Here is a 20033-nt window from a genome sequence, read left to right on the forward strand (position 1 = left end):
GTTTTTCTTGAGAAGTCAGCTGTTGGTCTTATTGTGCTTTGAAGATTAGACACCTTTTTGCTCTAGTGGTTTTTAAGATTTTCTTTCTGTCTTGGCTTTTAGCTGTTTTGCTATGATATGCCATTCTAGTCAGCCTCTAAGATGACCAGTATTTCTTGCCTTCTGCTATTCATGCTTCTGTATATTCCCCTGTTTGATGTGGGCTGGACACTGCCTTCTTTGCATCAACAGAGTATGGCAGAAGAGTTGGTTTTTTTTTTTGATACCTTTAAAGTGGTTTATTTATTTGTTTTTAACAGCTCTTATACACATTTTTAATTGTTCTCAGTGGAAAGGTTACTCTGATACAGTTATTCACACAGAGTGACCTTCATTGTATATAGAACTAAAGATAAATTATGTTTTCTTGGATGCTACTCTAGAAACAGCTCTCCTAGCACACCTGCAAATGAGGAACTTCCTAAGAAGATACTGTCCATTTCTTCTGGAAGGCATATTGAATGATACCCGGGTCACTAAACACTTGTCTATTCAGAGATGCTCTAGTTTGTGTCCTTCGCTAGCTTGTACCAGCTAAATGTGCCTTTCTCAAAAAGTTATTTTTAAAGCTATTTGTACCAGTTGTATTTATTTTATAATTGCACAACTTTATTACATAATATACAAATTTATGACAAGTTTTTCTATGAAAATATTTAAATTATTTCGATAAACTAGGTGAATTGATAAAACAATTATTGGTGAAATTGTTAGTTATGTTAGATCAAACTGTAAAACATTTATGATAAAAGATGTTTATGATTATGAAATTTGTTACAGGCTGAGGATCCTGCACACCAAGATCTAATGGCTATGGTATGTTTGCATAGTAAAAAGTATTTGGGCTTATGCTATGGTAAGCCAGATTGAACAAATTGCATGTATGAAGAAATCCTGTATACAAATGAATATACATGTGTTTTAGGTTAAAATAAGGTACATATTTTTTCTTTGTTATTTTTTCTGCTTTACTTGACCTTTTGTAGTATGTGAATCAATACTGGTTCTGACTGCATCTTATAAGAGGACTTTTTCTGTACTTTTAAATACTTAGAAGGTGTTTTAGTTTGCCCTTTCACATAGAATTTGCAAACTTTTAAATCGAATAAGTTGTATAATATTTAGGTTATGTTTTAGGTAATAGCACTAATTAAAATCCATAAATTAATATATGTTGATTTGCTAAATACAGAAAAGCCCCTTTTAGACTGAAATGTTCAGCCAGAACTTAAACAGAAAACAGATAATTATTTGGTGACTCTTGTTCATTTACTAACAACTTTCATAAATTATACAGAATGTTTATCTGTATATAAAAATTGCCAGATGTTTCTGTTTTCTTTTGTTTATTTTATATTCTATAAACCAAGGATGAGAATCAAGATCTTTTCATTAAACATTTGTGGCATGACTGCTATGAACAGACCTATCAAGGCAAATAAGATACATTCCTATTCCTCAAAGAGATTATAGTTCAGAAAGCCATTTTAATAAACAATTACAGCATAATCAAAGGTGCCTTTCTGCTTTTTCTTATGAGTATAAATTTGCCAATTTATAAATAAGGCTTTTGTATGGTGGTATAATTAAATAATAGTTTTTAAATATGTGATGTCTGTAACCTCTGCTTTTGCATTTATGTAGACCTCAAGGCCAGGGATGAAGCAGGAGGAGTCATTGACCTTCCTCAAACCTTTAACAAATTAGGAAATAACAATTGATATTAAATACTTTTATGCAGTTCTCATTTTGTAATATTTTACTTGTTCTGCTCTCACTCACTTTACTCTTAGAATGCCTGTATACCTAATCTTTCATAATATCAGAGCTTCTCTTTTACCATGAATCTCTTACAGACAGACTCTCTATTCTCAGAATGCGATTTGTTCATTCTGGCTTACCATAGCATAAGTCCAAATATTTTTTCCTATGCAAACATACCATAGCCATTAGGTCTTGGTGTGTGGGATCCTCAGCCTGTCACAAATTTCATTATGCCATCTGCTTCAACCTGAGCTGCGTGTCTTCTGCTGGCAGACTTTATTGAAGTTGCCATGGCTCAGGATAAAAAAAAAATCAATCTTGGCATAAGAAGCTTACTTTTGAAAAAATAATAATTGATCATGCCTGCTATAGATTTTAAAATAAACATTTAAAAGGATTCCCAAAAGTCTCTTCTCAACACATTGATCTCTTTTTCATCTGTGATTGTAGAAAGCTAATATAATGGTTAAGTTATTGGTAACTTTGGTAACTTAATGAGTTTTCTGTTTTATTTTTAAGGATAGGTAACAAACTCTTATGTATAGATTTTGGTGACATATTGTGAAATATTTTGATAGCTTCTGTCAGTGGATGTTCTTTACCTAATGTTTTATTTTAAATGATACCTCAAATGTTTTGTGGATAATACAAGGACTGTATGTTTTCTGTATAATACAAGGATGATAGGAACACCGTGATGAAAAAAATCTAGGTCACAAACAACTTAGCTGTGCGACTTTACGTAATTTCATCATCCTTAGAATTGAGATGATACTTGAAAGGTTGTTCAGGAGATTGGATCAGAGTTAGATCCTTAAAATATAGATAAACATTTTTTTTCTGCCAATGTATGTTGAACAACTCTGTATAAGGCATTCTTCTAGAGAATGAGGGCATAGTAAAAATAAAATAGTCAAAAATTTCCACTGGAGAGTTTTTGCATTCTAGTCGGTCTCCACTGACTGGGATGAAAGCTTCATGACAGCAGGGTGTGGATCAGGTGGTAATGAGTGCCATGAATTAAAACAAGGGCAGAGTAAGTTCATGGAGTGTAATGGTGCTGTCTTAGATAGGGATGCAAGGAGGACTTTTCTGTGGTGAGATTAGGCACACCTGAATGAAATAAGGAAGCATGTGGATATTTGGGGAAGGATATACCTGTTTGGTAGAGTGAACAGCTTGGCACTTTGAGGCACAGTGAGGAGGGGAGCACAGCTAGGGCTAAGTGGGTGAGGGACAGACTGCTAGGAGATGAGGTCAGAGAGTGACCCAAAAACATCAATGAAGTAAGCTTTCTGATAAGTAGTTATAGATAAAAAGTCACAATCCAGACACCCAACATAAATATGAAATTAGGATTGACTGCATTGCTTTATTATTATTTAGATTTAACTTCAAACTCTTTTAAAAGGCACACACAAATAATTATAGAATCATTTCCCAAAGTGGGATGATCTTTTCCGTTGTTGTTACGTGTGTCATTGTACTTGGAGTTAGCCAGACAGCACGATTTGAGGGCACAGTCCTCCAGACTGCCAGTGCTGCCCCACACTTCTGATACCAACTGTGGCGAGTTAGGGTCCAGCTACAAAGTTAAAGGTATAAGGATACACAAAACCACCCTCACTTATGATGTCAGCTGCAAATTTGCGAGGTTCCCCTAGCCACCTTGAGGTTTCATAATTCACTAGAAGGTCTTAGAGAATCTCTGAAATCTGTTAAACTCATGGTTATGATCTATGATAGGGAAAGGATGCAGTCAGGAGTCAGCCAAAGGAAGAGATGCGTAGTGCAGATAATGGGAGGATTCCAAACTGGAAGCTTCCATTTTCCTGGGAAAGTATAACTCTCCCAGAATCGATGTGTGACAATATGTATAGAGTACAGCCATGTGTCATTAGGTGATTTCATCCTTGTGCAAACATCGTAGGGTATACTTACCCAAACCTTGGTGATATAGCCTACCACACAGCTAGGCTATTTGGTATTGCTCCTAGTCTAACAACCTGTACAGCATGTTACTATATGGAGTACTGTATGCAGTTGTAGCACAATGGTAATTATCTGTGTTTCTAAATATAGAAAAGGCACAGTAAAAATGTGGTTTAAAGATAAAAAATGGTACACCTGTATAGGACACACGTACCATGAATGGAGCCTGCAGGACTGGAAGTTACTGTAGGTGAATCAGTGAGTGAGTGGTGAGTGCATGTGAAGGCCTAGGACATTACTGTACACTACTAGATAGTCAATATACTGTATGCTACTAGATAGCCAATATAATGGTTGAGTTATTGGTAACTTTGGTAACAATAAGTTTTCTGTTTTATTTTTAAGGACAGGTAAAAAACTCTTATGCATAGAGTTTATACATAAGTTATAAATACCGTACACCTAAGCTATAGTAAATTTACAAAAACTTTCTTCAATAATAAATTAACCTTAGCTTACTGTAACTTTTTTTCCTTTATAAAGTTTTAATTTTTTTTTAAACTTTTGACTCTCATAATAGCACTTAGCTTAAAGCACAAACACATGTATAGCTGTGTTTGACTGTGTTGCAAACCCAGGAAGATTACCTGATCTTGGTGTTCAGAATTTTTTATTCTGAATTTTATTATTTCATAGGTGTGATTGATTGCCCTGCCTATATGATTAAAATTCAGCTCTGAGTTTGGGCTTACATCATGTGGCCTTGGGGCCCACCATGAAGAAGAAAGATACCTCATCACTCAGGAAATTCTGAGAGGGGAAATTCTGAGAGTTTAGAGGTTACTTCATAGGATCTGGGGACAGAAAAATGTATGTGTGGATGTATATATTTATGGGTGTGTTTTAATGAGTACCCTGAAATTGAACCCTGGAGGTAGTTTTTTAATTTTCCCATCTAATAAATGGTGCTGCATTGAACATTTAGTGATGCACACACGTCTTTGTGTATTATCCTAATGTTCATCCTTGAAATAAATTTCCCAAAATAGAATTGCTGGATTAAAGGATTTGGACATTTTGAAATTTCATTTGTATGTCCTTGTACCCTTGGGATATTTTCTATGAAATAGTTTATGGAATGTCAAAATTCTTAATAATCCCTGCATTACTCTTAGGTAAATATTGCAACTTCAGCAACTTCAGATATTGAATATGCCCACGTTCCTCATCTCAGCCCAGCTGTGATTCCTACTCTGCAAAACGAATCGTTTTTATTATCCCCAAACAATGGGAATCTGGAAGCACTTACAGGACCTGATATTCCACACATTAATGGGAAACCTGCTTGTGATGAATTTGATCAGCTTATCAAAAATATGGCCCAGGTAAGAACATTTCTTTCTGTTAGTTATTGTAATACCTGTAATAATTTAAGAATGTGATCAAGTTATGGATAATTTGAAGAATATAGTGACATTTATAACATCTGAAAACATTGGAACAAAAAGTCAGTTTTGTGGGAGTTTAGATGGTTCAGACATTTTCTATTACAGTTTTATCATCATTTAAATTTGAGTATTATATGTTGTATTATAGAAATATTCTTCAGGATAAAGTGCTAACAATTACCTTGGAAAAATTTTTTTCAATTTCTATTTTTTAAACAAAGAAATGATTCTAATAAGATGACTGTTAGTGCAGTAATTGGCTTTTAAGTTTTTTTTGAGACATGCCTTGCTCTGTCACCCACACTGGAGTGCAGTGTTGTGATCATAGCTCACTACAGTCCCAAATTCCTGGGCTCAAGGGATTCTCCTGCCTCAGTCTCCTGAGTATCTAGGACTATAGATGTGTGCCACCACACTCACTAAGTTTTATTTTATTTTTTGTAGAGATGGGGTCACATTATGTAGCCCAGTCTGGTCCCTAACTCCTGGCTTCAAGTGATCCTCCCACCTTGGCCTCCCAAAGTGCTGGGATTACAGGCGTGAACCACCATGCATGGCCTGGCTTTTAGTTTTATTTCTTGCTTTGTTTCCTAAACAGGGTCGCCATGTAGAAGTTTTTGAGCTCCTCAAACCTCCATCTGGAGGCCTTGGGTTTAGTGTTGTGGGACTAAGAAGTGAAAACAGAGGAGAGCTGGGAATATTTGTTCAAGAGATACAAGAGGGCAGTGTGGCCCATAGGTGAGATGGTCACAGCGTCTTCTTTGTTTTTGATCCCACATTCTGAAGGTTTTGGTTACTATGCAGGAATTTAGAAAAATAATAATGAATGGAAACAAAAAATTGAACATAATTTGTTATTAACCAGTTTTTAGAAGTCATTAACATTGTTGTGATAAAATAGCAGGTTCTTTGAAATGAGAGTAGCTTTTAGATATAGTCATAACTTAAGTTTTGGTAAGGAAAGAAAAATTTGAGGATAACATTATTTTCATTGTTAATTAAATGGGCTCTTTTTGATTAGATTTTTAAAATTACCATGCTAGAAATGACCCATAATAATTCGAGCTGCATTTTTTTATATACCCAAAGCAATAATTTAATATAGTTGTCCCTCAGTATCCATGGGGAATAGGTTCCAGGACTCCTGCAGGTACTAAAATCTGCAGATGCTCAAGTCCCTTATATAAAGAGGTATAGTATTTGTATATAGCCTGTGCACATTCTCCCATATATTTTAAATCATCTTTAACTTATAATGCCTAACACAGTGCAAATCCTATGTAAACATTAGTAGTCATATTGTATTTTTAAAATTTGTGTGTTTTTTTATTGTTGTGGCATTATTTTTTTGAGTATATTTGATCCCCAGTTGGGGATCTAATCTATGGACGTGATCCCCAGTTGGGTGTCTAATCTATGGATGTGATCCCCATGGATCTATGGATGCGGAACCCATGGATACACAAGGTCAACTGTATAGATATATCCACTTTCATTTTTAGAAGATGAGAATATCCAAGATGTAATGTAGGCTGAATAGGTAGCTGAAATAAAGAGTACTTTTATATGGGAGGGGTTGAGTAGGAGTAGCAGTGGAATAACCTTTCGAGAGTTGATGACCTGCAGCCAAGGCGTATATTTTTTTTAAAGTAGAACTGCAGGAAAAAGCTTAGAGTATGGGAATTAAAAATAGGATTAAAAATGACTTGAACATACATGCCAAAGAAGCTGTCATTTCCTTGAGAACTCTCAGATTGTCTTTTATCCCCTTTTGCATCCTTGATAGAGATGGAAGATTGAAAGAAACTGATCAAATTCTTGCTATCAATGGACAGGCTCTTGATCAGACAATTACACATCAGCAGGCTATCAGCATCCTGCAGAAAGCCAAAGATACTGTCCAGCTAGTTATTGCCAGAGGCTCATTGCCTCAGCTTGTCAGCCCCATAGTTTCCCGTTCTCCATCTGCAGCCAGCACAATTTCAGCTCACTCTAATCCGGTGAGTACCTAAAATTTTCAAAAGGAACAGAACGTATTTTTAAAGTTGTTTTTGGTTATCTCCAAGTTTCTAATTTGTGTAGGGTCTTTGCACTTCTTGAGTTTTTGTCTGACTATTCTTTTATTTTTCCCCAGCCTGGAATATTTGTTCTTTAAGCATGATAAAGCTTCTAAGTTCTAAAACAACAGTTACTTTTCTTTGTGTAGTTTTGTCCTTTGACAGCATTCCTTAAAAATGAAAAATGTAGTCCTCTAACAAAATTGACTTTATCTGTAGACAGATACAATCTTGATTTTGCTTTAAAAATTATACAATTATATTGTTAGAGTTAGCTGTCAGTAACTTTTAAGAAGTCATCTAATTTGGAATCCTGCCTCAAGGCAGGATTATGCAGAAGACATTCTTAACATGTGACCTTTTTTTTTCTTTGAACTTTTTCTTTTTTTTTTAAGAAGTTCTACAAAAGATCTTGCAAATCAATGCCTGTCTTTAACTGTTGAAGTGAAATCATTATGATGATATATTGATAATTTCAAGAATGATTCTGTCAATGGCACTTACATTCTGTTGAAAGGGAAGTATACCAAATGAAAGGGACATTGTTAGGACTCATTATTATGTCTGAATTTAATTATTTAATATTAACAAAATAATCGCAAAATTTTCTACTGTAATGTAAAATGTTAGTGCTTTGTAAATTTCTACAAATTCATATATGAGCTTTGTTTGTAGGTTCACTGGCAACACGTGGAAACGATTGAATTGGTGAATGATGGATCTGGTTTGGGATTTGGCATCATAGGAGGAAAAGCAACTGGTGTGATAGTAAAAACCATTCTGCCTGGAGGAGTAGCTGATCAGGTAGGCTACATCAATAGATCTTTTATGCTATTTTATCAAATAATATGGGTACATCTTTTACATTTTTTTGTTGGAAAGAAGAAACTTTGGCCTTAAATGATGCCAAAGAAATTGAGTTAGAATCTTTCGTTTTATTGAGTGTCCCTAAAATGTTGTCTTAGACGTAGGAGAGGAATACCTTTGAAAAGGGGCAGTAATCTTAAGTTATAGTTTTAGACAATGAGTTTAACACTTTTGAACCTCAGACTAAAGCCAAGGTTATGGATTTTGATAATTGTGGAGGTAGCTACTATTTGTTTTATAGTCATAATTCGTATTTATATACCTAGTCAGCTGTTTTATAGTCACAGGGTATTGTGGGAAAATATACTTTTTTATTCAGGCAAAAATACAACATTCAACTTGTTCCTTTAGTGATGGGTCATTGGTATCATCTTTGTATATGAAACACAGCCTGTTTTTTATCACTTGAGTAGTTTATTGAGGCATTACCATTTATGATATGTGATGTTGCAATATATGTGAGAAAAGATTTAACACATTTGTTATGATTTATGTCTTAATTTGATAAGGCTTACTGGTTTAAGTAAGTTTTGCCTTGATTATAACTTTTTAAAAAATAAAGTGGTTGTTTGTACATGTGTGTTTGAACTTAAAGTAGGAAGTCCAGTTCATCAAATATTTCCTGTATTCATAAATGAAATTCCTGTTTAATGGCAACCTTGTCAGTAGGGGTATTAACGGTAATATAATAGTATGCAAATTTTTCTTCCTTTTAAACATTAGTTAGCATCTAGCAGCATCAAATGAAATGTCTCTCGTTGACTAGCATGTGATATTTACATGCTTTATCTTCAATATGGAGCTGCACTCTTCAATATTGTAGCTGTCTGCATATCACCTTTAAAATTAAAATTTAAGTTAATTAAAATTAAATGAAATTACAAGTTCAGCTTCTCAGTTGGACTAGCCACATTTCAAGATCTCCGTAGCTATTGTATTGAGTAGTGCAGAAGAGTTCCATCATTGCAGAAAGTTAATGGACTGCATGTGTATGGAGGCTCATAAGACTGCTTTTCACTCCTCACATCTTTCTGAATTTTCACTTCACAAGTATTTCACCTGCACATGAGTTCTTTTGGGACATTTATAATAGAAATAGCCAGGCAGAAAGTTGTGATATTAATATAATGCTTTCTTGTGGTTTATACCACATTTTAGGTAATATATATTTGCATGGTGATTTATATACAACTTTGCTTAAGGGCATTTTCTTCTTTCCCTCCAAAAAATTCACAAAAAGGCATTTAGGTAGAAGTCAAAGTGAAAAGTTCATATGAACTCTTGGTAGGTAGAAGTCAAAATGAAAAGTTCATATGAACTATTGATTTAAAGACTATATGTGAATTTCATTTATTGCATCACACTGAATGATGCTAGGATGTTTCCAAAGACAGTTAATATTATAACCATGTGTTTTATTTTATGTCCTGATTGGTAAGTCATATTATTGCTTTTTTAAAATTAATCCCTTCTTCTCATCTAGGATTTATCTGTTGCAGTTAAAATAATAATAGTCTAATTATTCAATATTGTTTTACTCAGCATGGGCGTTTATGCAGTGGAGACCACATTCTAAAGATTGGTGACACAGATCTAGCAGGAATGAGCAGTGAGCAAGTAGCACAAGTCCTTAGGCAATGTGGAAATAGAGTTAAGTTGATGATTGCAAGAGGTGCCATAGAAGAACGTACAGCACCCACTGCTTTGGGCATCACCCTCTCCTCATCCCCAACTTCAACGCCAGAGTTGCGGGTAAGTAGTTAAGAGTAGTTAATGTGAAAGTCAGAGAAATAACACTTAGATGACGACAGTGATGTTTACTTAGAAAGTAGACTTACTAATGTTCCTATATTAGTGCTAAAGAATGGAATGAAATTCAAATGTAGGGATGCTTTAGCACTAATGATATTTTATTAATCAGGAATAATGTGTAAAACAAATGAAAAATAGGTTGCTTAAACATGCTAGATTATTTTACATTTTTATTTAAGCAGCATATTTATGAGGATAATGTTTTAAAGTATGGATAAAAGTTTAAAAATTATTTGGTACTGATACCTAAAATGTTTAATTCTGTCTTTTTCTCAGTTAGAAGACTCTCTGTAAGGTGGGTCATAGTTCTAATCATTCTCTTTCATCAACTTTCCCATTAGTATTTTTGTTTTTGTTTTGAATGTGTGGAGGTTGAGGAGTGGGGGCAGGCTTGGTGAGTATGAATAAGGCTTACTAAAACCTTTTAGTGTTATTGTTTTAAAGTATGTCTTAGAACTGTTATCAGATTTGTAATAAGTAGTCATTATTCTGACCCAGTTATAAAATTTTTTAAACAAAAGTTATTCTTTTGGTGTTATAACAAAACCTTTATTCATATGCATAGCATTCCATCCTTGTCAACTTGATATGAAAAAAGCTAGAGAATTTCAAAATTATTGGAAAGTAGTGGGTATCTCAGCAGATTTACAGGTCACAAGACTACAGAGGATAAATATCAACAAAATAATTTATCCAGAAATCTCTTAAATATTTAAGAAGAGAATTACACCCAGTTTCTAGATAAGCCTTATAGTAAATACAAGTCCTATATTCTTTTCCCATAGATGTAAAAAATCTATGTTTTGTTCTATTAAAGTTTTTTCTAAGCAGTTGCTACAAATTCTTTTTTAATATCCTAACCTCCTCCACAAGCCCTTTAAAACTTTATTAGAACACTTGTAATTTCCATGATTCTGTTGTTTTTAGGATTGAATTTGGTTGCTATTTTTTGCAAAGAGAAAGAAGTAAAGAATGCTTGTTTATGAAAGTGTTTAAATGGCATTCTTTTATGGTAAACAAAACATTTTATTCAGCGATATATAAATGAATGCAATACCGAAAACCACTTGATGTAATTGAAAGCTTAGAAAAATATCTGTTCTGTGCATATCATCATTTCTGAAGCTTGTGCCCCTTTTAAAACCATTCGATAGTCAAATTGCCACTCTCTAAAATAGCACTCGCATAAGTCTTATTAAAAATAGAAAACACATTTGTTTCAATTGAAGCAGATTTCATCCTGTCATTTTCTTGTAATTATCTAAACTTTAAACTTTTGCTAAGTTTGCACAGATAATTATGTGCAATGAAAAAAATAAATCAAACTTTACTGTAAAATTATATCTCATTTAAGTGGACTGTCAGAGTTTGTTTAAAGAAATTAGAAAACATCAGCTAGCCCCAACCTGACTGTCCATTAGAATCTATAGCTTTGATTTTTTTGTGCTCTTCTTAAGGTTCTCTGTAGGATCTGCTGACACCATGCTAATACATAGTACCAATAGCTTATTGATGATATATTGTACCAATCAACTAATGCTTAATTTTAGGGAGACTTGCTCTTCAGTCCAACATAGAATTTGTAACAACTCTACACATTAGAGAAGGTGGCATCTGAGAAACCCACTTTCAGTTATCATTCAGGATGCTGAATTATGAGGAATTATGAGGAATAATGAATTAAGACATGTAGAGTCTTAATTCTGAGTTACACACAAACTGCTCAATAAATGGCAGCTGGTCTAGTTGTTGTTATTCTTTTCCTGATAGACAGTTGACCAAAGTGATATTTTCTTTCTAGATGAAGTGGCAAAGCCAGATTTAACTTGTTGATCTGAATTCATAACATTAGTTCTTTCAGTTGTTCTGCTTCCTGACTTCTCCAGAAATTAAGATGAGCCATCTCTGAAAATAGAATTTGCTAAAAAAAACCTGTTTGATTTAAAATTTATTGTACGCAAACAATAATGTATTCTCTGATAAGGGAAGGTTCAACCTTATTCCTGATATCCCTTTCTGAGCAAAAATACGATGATGCCTATCCCTGTTTTCAGGATTAAAGGAATCGTCTCTGCTATAATTCTTTGCTAGAGAATTAAAGTAGGCCTGTGGCTTTATTTTATCATGGTTTGTTTGTTTGTTGTTTGTTGTTTGTTTTTTTTACATAGTATTTCACTGTATATTTATTGATTTTATTTTAGATTGATGCTTCTACTCAGAAAGGTGAAGAAAGTGAGACATTTGATGTAGAACTCACTAAAAATGTCCAAGGATTAGGAATTACCATTGCTGGCTACATTGGAGATAAAAAATTGGGTAATTTTAAACATTAAATATTCTTTTAAACTTGACAATTACCTCTGATATCTATCTCTTATAAAATATTGAGTTGATATTACATGTTTCAGGTTGTTGGATAAACTGGTTGAAAACTTCCTTAGGAATAATTTAGTGTAGGTGACTCTTATATTGTGTTTAAGACAGACAAAGCAATTATCTTATTCTTTAGCCTGTGTTTCTACTAGATGATACATATTTATTCTGAATTAGAGCTTTATAGTTGGAGAATCGAAGATGGATATTCTTTGAATGTGCTTTGAAAATTGTGAAAAATAAACTATTTCTAATCTTAGAACCTTCAGGAATCTTTGTAAAGAGCATTACAAAAAGCAGTGCCGTTGAGCATGATGGAAGAATCCAAATTGGAGACCAAATTATAGCAGTAAGTAACACATTTAACAATAGCTTTGTTAATTTTCATGGTTGAGAATTGTATTCTCCTAGTTTACTTAGTTTTGAGAGCTAGAGTTAACTCTGTACTAATTTAAGCTTTTTTGGTGACTTGAGGCTATTATTACAATTACCCTTTCTATTATTTTGTGGAAGTAAAATAGGGGCATTGGATATAAGCTTTACTCATCTCAGTTCCAAACGGGAGACTTCCTTCTTGAATAATTCCTGATATATCTAATTTCTGGTTGTAATGAATTTATTACATTAATATTACACTTATACTTTCCTTGCAGATACTCCAAAGGTAGAGACCAGATGTCCAGTACCTTTAGGGTATTGGAATATGAATTAGGGATGCCTGCATTGTTTTTTTTTTTTAATCAGCAGAATGATACTGTTATTGTTGGCTTTATGGCCGCTGCTGCTTTCAGCCCTGAGGATATATAAGAATGAAAAAAAAAAAAAACAAAAAAAAACTAGCTTCTTGTAATTAGTTCAAGCTATCATTGTTATCGTTGTAACATCAATGTGTTTTAAACATGGCTATTCAAGGCACTGTACAGAAGAGCCCAACTTTAATTTCAGTGTTCAGTTGATACCGGACTCCCCAGACTGCAGCCTGAAACAGAAATTCAAGAGACCCTGCAACAAAACTTCCTTATCAAATAAGTTTAAGGGAAAACTGCCTACAATGTAGTCTTGTATGAATTCACAGTGCACATAGAAAAATTGAAGACAGCTGGGCGTCTTCACTGAGTTGGTGGCTCATGCCTGTAATCCCAACACAGGCAGATCCTATCTCTGAAAAAACAAACAAACAAACAAAAAAAAAAAACAAATTGCTGAATTGCTGGGCATGATGTTGTCTGCCTGTAGTCCTAGCTACATGGGAGGCCAAGGTGGGAGGTTTCCTTGAGTCTGGGAGTTCAAGGCTATAGTGAGCTATGATTGCACCACTGCACTCCAGCCTGGGCAGCAGAATGAGATCTTGCCTCTAAAAAAAAACAAAAACAAAACAAAACAAAAAAAACCTGCAATAGAGAAACCTGTTTATCTGTTTTACCTTAGTGTTTACTAAACTTTTGTAATTGTGAGGTCTTTATTTTTCCAAACATATATTCATATTCTTTGAAAGACATCTTGAGGGAATGCTGATTTATCTTAATAGGTATTTGTTTATGCTTAAGTTTCTGTTGTTCCCTTAGAATCTTAATAATAGTGAGAAAGTAGGATATTAAGGTAGAGGAGTCCTTATTCATAGCAATATTATTCACACTCGCCACGACATGGAAGCAACCCAAATATCTATGAATGGATAAACAAAATGTGATATATATATATATATATATATCATATATACACACATATTGATATATATGTTGACATCTATAGATATATAGACACATATTGCTATATATACACACATATTGATATATATCTATATATCAAAATGTGATATATATATATCCAATAGAATGTTATTCAGTCTTTAAAAAGAAGGAAATCTTATCACATGCTTCAGCACTGAAAAACCTTGAGGACATTATGCTAAGTGAAATAAGTCACAAAAAGACAAATACTGTACGATTTCACTGATACGAAGTATCTAAAATAGACTTATAGAAACACAAAGTAGAATAGTGGCTCCCAGGGACTGGGGAGAGGGGAAATGAGGAGTTGTTCAATGGGTGTATTTCTGCAGTTCTGCAAGATGAAAAAATTCCGGAGACCTGTTGCACAATGATGTGAATATGCTTAGCACTATTGAATTGTACTATTCAAAATGGGTAAGATGGTAAATATTGTGTTTTTCCACCACGATTTTAAAAAATAGAGGAGTCCTTTATCTCTCCCTTTAAGTCCACATTATAACTCCGTGAGTCTTCTTGGGTTTTGTTCTGTGAAACTCCTACCAACACCTGTTCATCTCTTCAGATCTACACTAAAGATCAAGTTGTGCTTGCCACCTCATCTGGCTATATGCCTGAAGTGAGCTTTCTCTGTGTATCTCCATTTTACCATACAATGTAAATGAATTACTTTACATGTTTTTGTTTTGAGGGAAAGTGAAAGAAGGAATACATACGGAGTCTAAATCCATATCTGATGCTGAATTACAAATTGAAAGCATAGCTAATTTACTCTTTTTTCTCCTAAGTTATCTATATTAATCAATTAGAAAACTTATAAAAAAATAAGCTTGATTGAAATGTAATTCACATACCATACAATTCACCCATTTAAAATGTACAGTACAGTAGCTTTTAGTATATTCACAGAGTTGTGCATTCATTACCATGATGAATTTTAGAACATTTTTCAGTATCCTAAAAACATTTTCAGTACCCCTTAGCAGTCACTTTCTCCCCCATTCTCCCAGTCCTGGGCAACCACCAATCTACTTTCTGTCTCTGCGGATTTGCCTATTCTGGATATTTCCTGTAAATGGAATCATACAAGATGTGGTTCTTTGTGACTGACTCCTTTCACTTAGCATAATGCTTTCAAGTTTCATCTGTACTGTAGCATGTTTCAGTCTTCATTTCCCTTTATTGCTGAATAATATTCCTTTATATGGATATACCATATTTTATTTACCCATTCATCAATTGATGGACATTCAGGTTGTTTCTACTTTTTAGCTGTTATGAATAATGCTGCTGTGAACATTCACGTACAAGCTTTTATGTACATATATGTTTTCATTTTTCTTGGGTGTATACTTAGGAGTGGAATTGCTGAATCTTATGATAATTTTGTGTTTTACCAGTTACCAAATGCCCTGATTCAGTTTCTTCACTTACAAAGTTGGGATAAGGAAACTTCTCTTGTGTGATATTCAGGAAAATCAAATGAGTATTTTATTGACAATATCTGATAGCAGATATCTGATAGCAGTTTAATAATTAAGCAGATATTATTTATTGAGGGCCTATCATTGAAAGAGTCTCATGATAACTTCCCCCTAAATTTGTCATTATCTTCATTCTTATATAAGTGGAATCTCAAATATAATTCCTCTTAGGCAAGGTCAGTGATGAAGGAAATTGTTGATGCAAAGGTGGAAGAATCTTTTCTCTGAATTGTTTTCTTGCTTTCAATAAAATCACTTGACTTCACTCATCAATATTCTGATTTTTAATTTTTAGCAAACATTCTTTTACTACAAAGATATAAGCATTTTAAATTCCTGGAGAACATCGTGCAATGCTTTTGAATGTGTATTAATTTTTTACTAAATATCACCATCTTGTGGACTTTTGAGATATTTGCAGTAATGTTCTTCACATCCAGTTGCATTTTCACAACTGCAGTCTTTGTTATTTGTTCGATTTTTGTTTTGACAGCAGCTATTAGGAGTATAATCTATTTTTATTTTGTAGTTGTTGAAGTGATGAGATTAAGAAATTATTTCTTACTATTTTGAAGAGTTATTTTGTAACTTTAAAATATTTTGTTATAAGGTTCTTGTTTTACACATTGTGTTCTGTGGACCCCTGGGTCAACAGGGGTTCACTGTAGGCATTACAGTGACAAGGAATAGACTGAATGTCTCCATTTTTCCCATTTCATATGTTGGTATTCTTTAAATAATTTGACTATTTGACAAAAGGAGTCTGTTGTTTTTTCAAAAAGTTGAACAAACTTGTCATTAGATAAAAACATGCACTCATTCTTTTTAGTTTGATATTCAATATGCTAAAAGCAGTAGGAAATTATAATTGATAAAAAATTATTAAATAAGCATATAAATAAGGAAAAGTGTCAAATGTTGCTTTTGGTTTTCTGTGACTGTGTTTATAGATTGAAGTTCTCTCTTTATACGTGTAGGATATGTTGGAGGAGGCCCTGGCAACCTAGGTTGAGTATGCTCAGGGGCCAGATTTTGTAAGTTGTTCCAACTAGTATTTCTCCCCTGTAATTGTTCCTGTTAATTGCAGTGTCTGCAGTGCACACTATGAGGATGTTGGCTCTCTTCTTTTTTTTTTTTTTTTTAAACCTTGACCAGGTGGTCTTGAACTCCTGGGCTTGACAGATCCTCTCGCCTCTGCCTACCAAAGTGCTGTGATTACAGGTATGAGCCACCGCACCTGGCCTGGATCTCTTCTTTTCATGAGATAGCACATAGGCAATTTGCTGCCATTATACTACCTAGTTCTACTGCACTCTTCTCTGTGGTACCATGGGTTCTGAACTGACTTCTTGACTCTCTTGTGATAAAGGGGAACCAGACTAACCAGGACCCCTTAGGCTTCAGTGACTTTGGCTCATATGTAGCCTGGGTGTGATTATATTGAACAAAAACCTCTCCCACAAAAGCCTTGGAGATTTTTATGTTTATTACTCACTTCTTTACTCTTTTAATAACCAGCTTCTGAGTATCTTCCCAGTACAAAGTGCCATGTGGTATAATTCTTGGAAAATAGACCTTATTTCCATAATACAGATGAAGGTAACTAAGACATTTGAACAGAAGTTTAGGTTTAAAAGTTCATAACTGTTCCATTATAGCAATTTCTTCTGTGCTAGTATTATTCTCTGTCATTTGAGTAAGGAATACATTTTAAAATCCAAGTCATCAAGTTCAGAAGATAAAGGAAAAAACCACATTTTTTAGACATATTTTAAGTTGTTATTAAATAAACAAAATCATACACATCAGATTTTTCTAAATAAAGCTTCACTTTTAGATAGAATTGAACAATAAAAATGTTTTGCAGATAAAAAAACAGCCTAAAGTTCTATGCATTTTATGAATTTTCATGGAGCCCCAACATGGAGATTTTTGCCATTTTTTTCCTTTATTACTGTGAGAGTAAATAACATGTTCATTTATTTTACATTAATTTTTGTCTTTAAGGTTTAAAGAATATAAAATTTGAACATGGTTAAAAAGCCTTCTCATAGAAACCACTCATAATAGCCACTAATAATAGTTTATGGTTTAAAATTTAGAAAAATTCTATGTATTTATATTTAAATAGCATCATATTATATTTGCCTATACCTTTTTATTTTACTTAAAAATTTACCTGGGAAAGGTAGTTATGTAAGCACATGTAGGTCTGTTGTGATATATTGAAGCAGGCTTAATCATGGATTGTTATGTTGTTTACAGTTTGTTGTTACAGACAGATTATTACATACTACCTTATATTTCTTTTAAGGACATGCAACATTTAAATTCTATTTTGTTGCTGTAATACTATTATTTAGATTTGAATTTTACTTATTTTGTTGCTCAGCACTGTATCTTGTATACTACAGATTTCTTACTTTGAATTTTAAATCCAATTAAACTCATTTGGCTGGAGTGTTTTGAGTAAACTTTACAGAAAGAGAATGTTTTAGTGGACTTTCTAAACTTTTTGTCTCTGAGAACCTCTTGTGTTGACTTCTTATATTTTGACTATTTAGTTGGTGATAACAAATATGTTGGACAAAGAGGATTTATTAGGTATAATCTTAACTTAAAAAATTTTGTCATCAACTGCCCCTTTTAATTTTTAATGGGGAAGGTTCTTCCCTTTCCCCTAGAAGAACTCTTAGGCAAGTCTTCATGTCTTGGGGTATTCTTGTAGAGTAAGTTATCCTGTGGCCAATCAAAATAATCAGACACAGCTGCTAATTAGTAATAAAATTTTTCCCATACTAAATAATAGTCTAATTTCAAATGAACCCCCTGGCATATTAGAAGCCCGCTATGAACTGATGGCTTAACTAGAGATAGAGGGTATATCACTCAGTCTGTCTCTCCCCACCTAATTTTTCTTTTCTGCCCACACCTTATTTTGGCTTTTATGGTGTAAAAGTTGAGAGAAGAGAAGGAAGAAGGAAGGGGCATTTTGTCTGACTGCTGAAAGACGGCTTTGTGCTAAGTGAGCCTGGCAGATGTTCAGAACTGACTATCTCTGAGGGTTTCTTCTTGGGCTCTTGGAAGATTCCAATGGAGGTATATTTGGCTTAATTTTCCATGAATAACAGATGATGGATTTTTAATGTAGCTGACTCTTCTTCCCACTGGCCCCTGATTTCTCAGCAGTCTGTTTCATAGATTGTCTCTTTTGAGTCCCGTCATTCCCTCGGAGTCCTGTGGTAGGTTTCAAAATGACTTGAGCCTGGCTCACTCCTGTGTGGTCTATGCCCAGACAAAGTCAGGGAGGTGAGCAGCTCCCAACATAACAGAAGTTTCCTCTGGCTCCACTGTCAAAGCAGCTAAACAACCTCTTCCTTATCCTCCTGATGGCATTAGACACAATCTGCTGCATTGCCTCTTCTGCAGGTGACTTTGGACTTGAAGTCAAGGGGGAAATACCTGGGTGGGTAGGGTATAGCATTCTTTCCTCTTAAAAAAAAAAACTTCCTCTTAAGTTTTTCTTAACATTTAACAACACTTAGCTCTTTTATGCCCTGAATGTGTGTGAATTGTAGTTCTTTACCACCTAGTTTAAATTTCCGCTTGGTGGCCCTTTTTACAACTTGCTTTGATATAGGATATTAATAATCATAGCATCTCAAGCACAATTTCTGTTTTCTCATACATCACACTAAGTATAAGATTCTTGGTTTGTAATTTATTTTCCACAATTGTACAGATAACCTAGTCTCTCTCTTTGCTGCCTAGAGGCTGGTAGATCTTTTTTCTTTTTATCTTTGAAATATAAGAATTTTACCAGGATACATTCAGGTGTGAGGTTTTTTTTTTTTTTTGTAATTTATCATCATTTTCTGTTTTTTCATGTGCCTTTTTGATTTGTAGAGTTGGGTAATTTTCCCTTCTCCCTAATCCTTTATTTGATTTTTTTCCCCCTCATTTATCATCTTCTCCTTATAATTTCTTTTATTAGTGTGTTGGATTTCCTAGATCAGCCTATGAGTCTCCAGCCTTGTTTCTGATCATTTTTTATCGGTTTATTCTTTTCCTCTGAGCTATGGGAAAATTGCATGCATGACCTGGACTTTGTTTTTGCAGTACTTACAATCTTGTTGACTGCCTTCATTGTAAGTTTTCTTTTTCTTTTTTTTGGGGGGTAGATACTTGTTTCTTCTTTGTAATTCCTGCTTCTATAAATACAAGGAAATGTGAACTATTTTGATAGTAAGTTTCAGGAAATATCTTTTTTCCTGTTCACTGCAATAACAACTTCATAGGAAGATACATGCACCGATCTTCAGTGTGCAACCTGCTTTTGGACCGTGATATCTTATTTCACATTCCATGACCCTTGGTCATTCTCAAAAATAACTGGGCTTATACAGATAGAAGTTGAGATGGGTTCTGCTGCAGATTGTATGGTTTTTTCCAGATGGTTTAGGAATTGACAAAGTGACAGGGAAGGGGAAAGTTTAAATTTACTGTAGCTTCACTTGATTCATTTGT

At 33.9% G+C, this 20033-nt stretch overlaps 1 protein-coding gene across 50 annotated transcripts in view; it reads left to right on the plus strand.

The window, feature by feature from the left end:
• The window catches only part of MPDZ (multiple PDZ domain crumbs cell polarity complex component), a 174189-nt gene that overhangs the window by 50179 nt on the left and 103977 nt on the right, over window positions 1–20033 (plus strand). For all 50 annotated transcript variants that reach the window (XM_063696393.1, XM_031014566.3, XM_055351025.2 and 47 more), the window contains 7 exons: window positions 4911–5120; window positions 5782–5921; window positions 6970–7183; window positions 7916–8044; window positions 9650–9859; window positions 12121–12235; window positions 12553–12641. In XM_063696393.1, the coding sequence (XP_063552463.1) occupies window positions 4911–5120; window positions 5782–5921; window positions 6970–7183; window positions 7916–8044; window positions 9650–9859; window positions 12121–12235; window positions 12553–12641 (1107 nt within the window). The remainder of the gene's footprint in view (window positions 1–4910; window positions 5121–5781; window positions 5922–6969; window positions 7184–7915; window positions 8045–9649; window positions 9860–12120; window positions 12236–12552; window positions 12642–20033) is intronic.

Source organism: Gorilla gorilla, chromosome 13 (assembly GCF_029281585.2).
Source record: "Gorilla gorilla gorilla isolate KB3781 chromosome 13, NHGRI_mGorGor1-v2.1_pri, whole genome shotgun sequence".
Classification (NCBI taxonomy): Eukaryota; Metazoa; Chordata; class Mammalia; order Primates; family Hominidae; genus Gorilla; species Gorilla gorilla.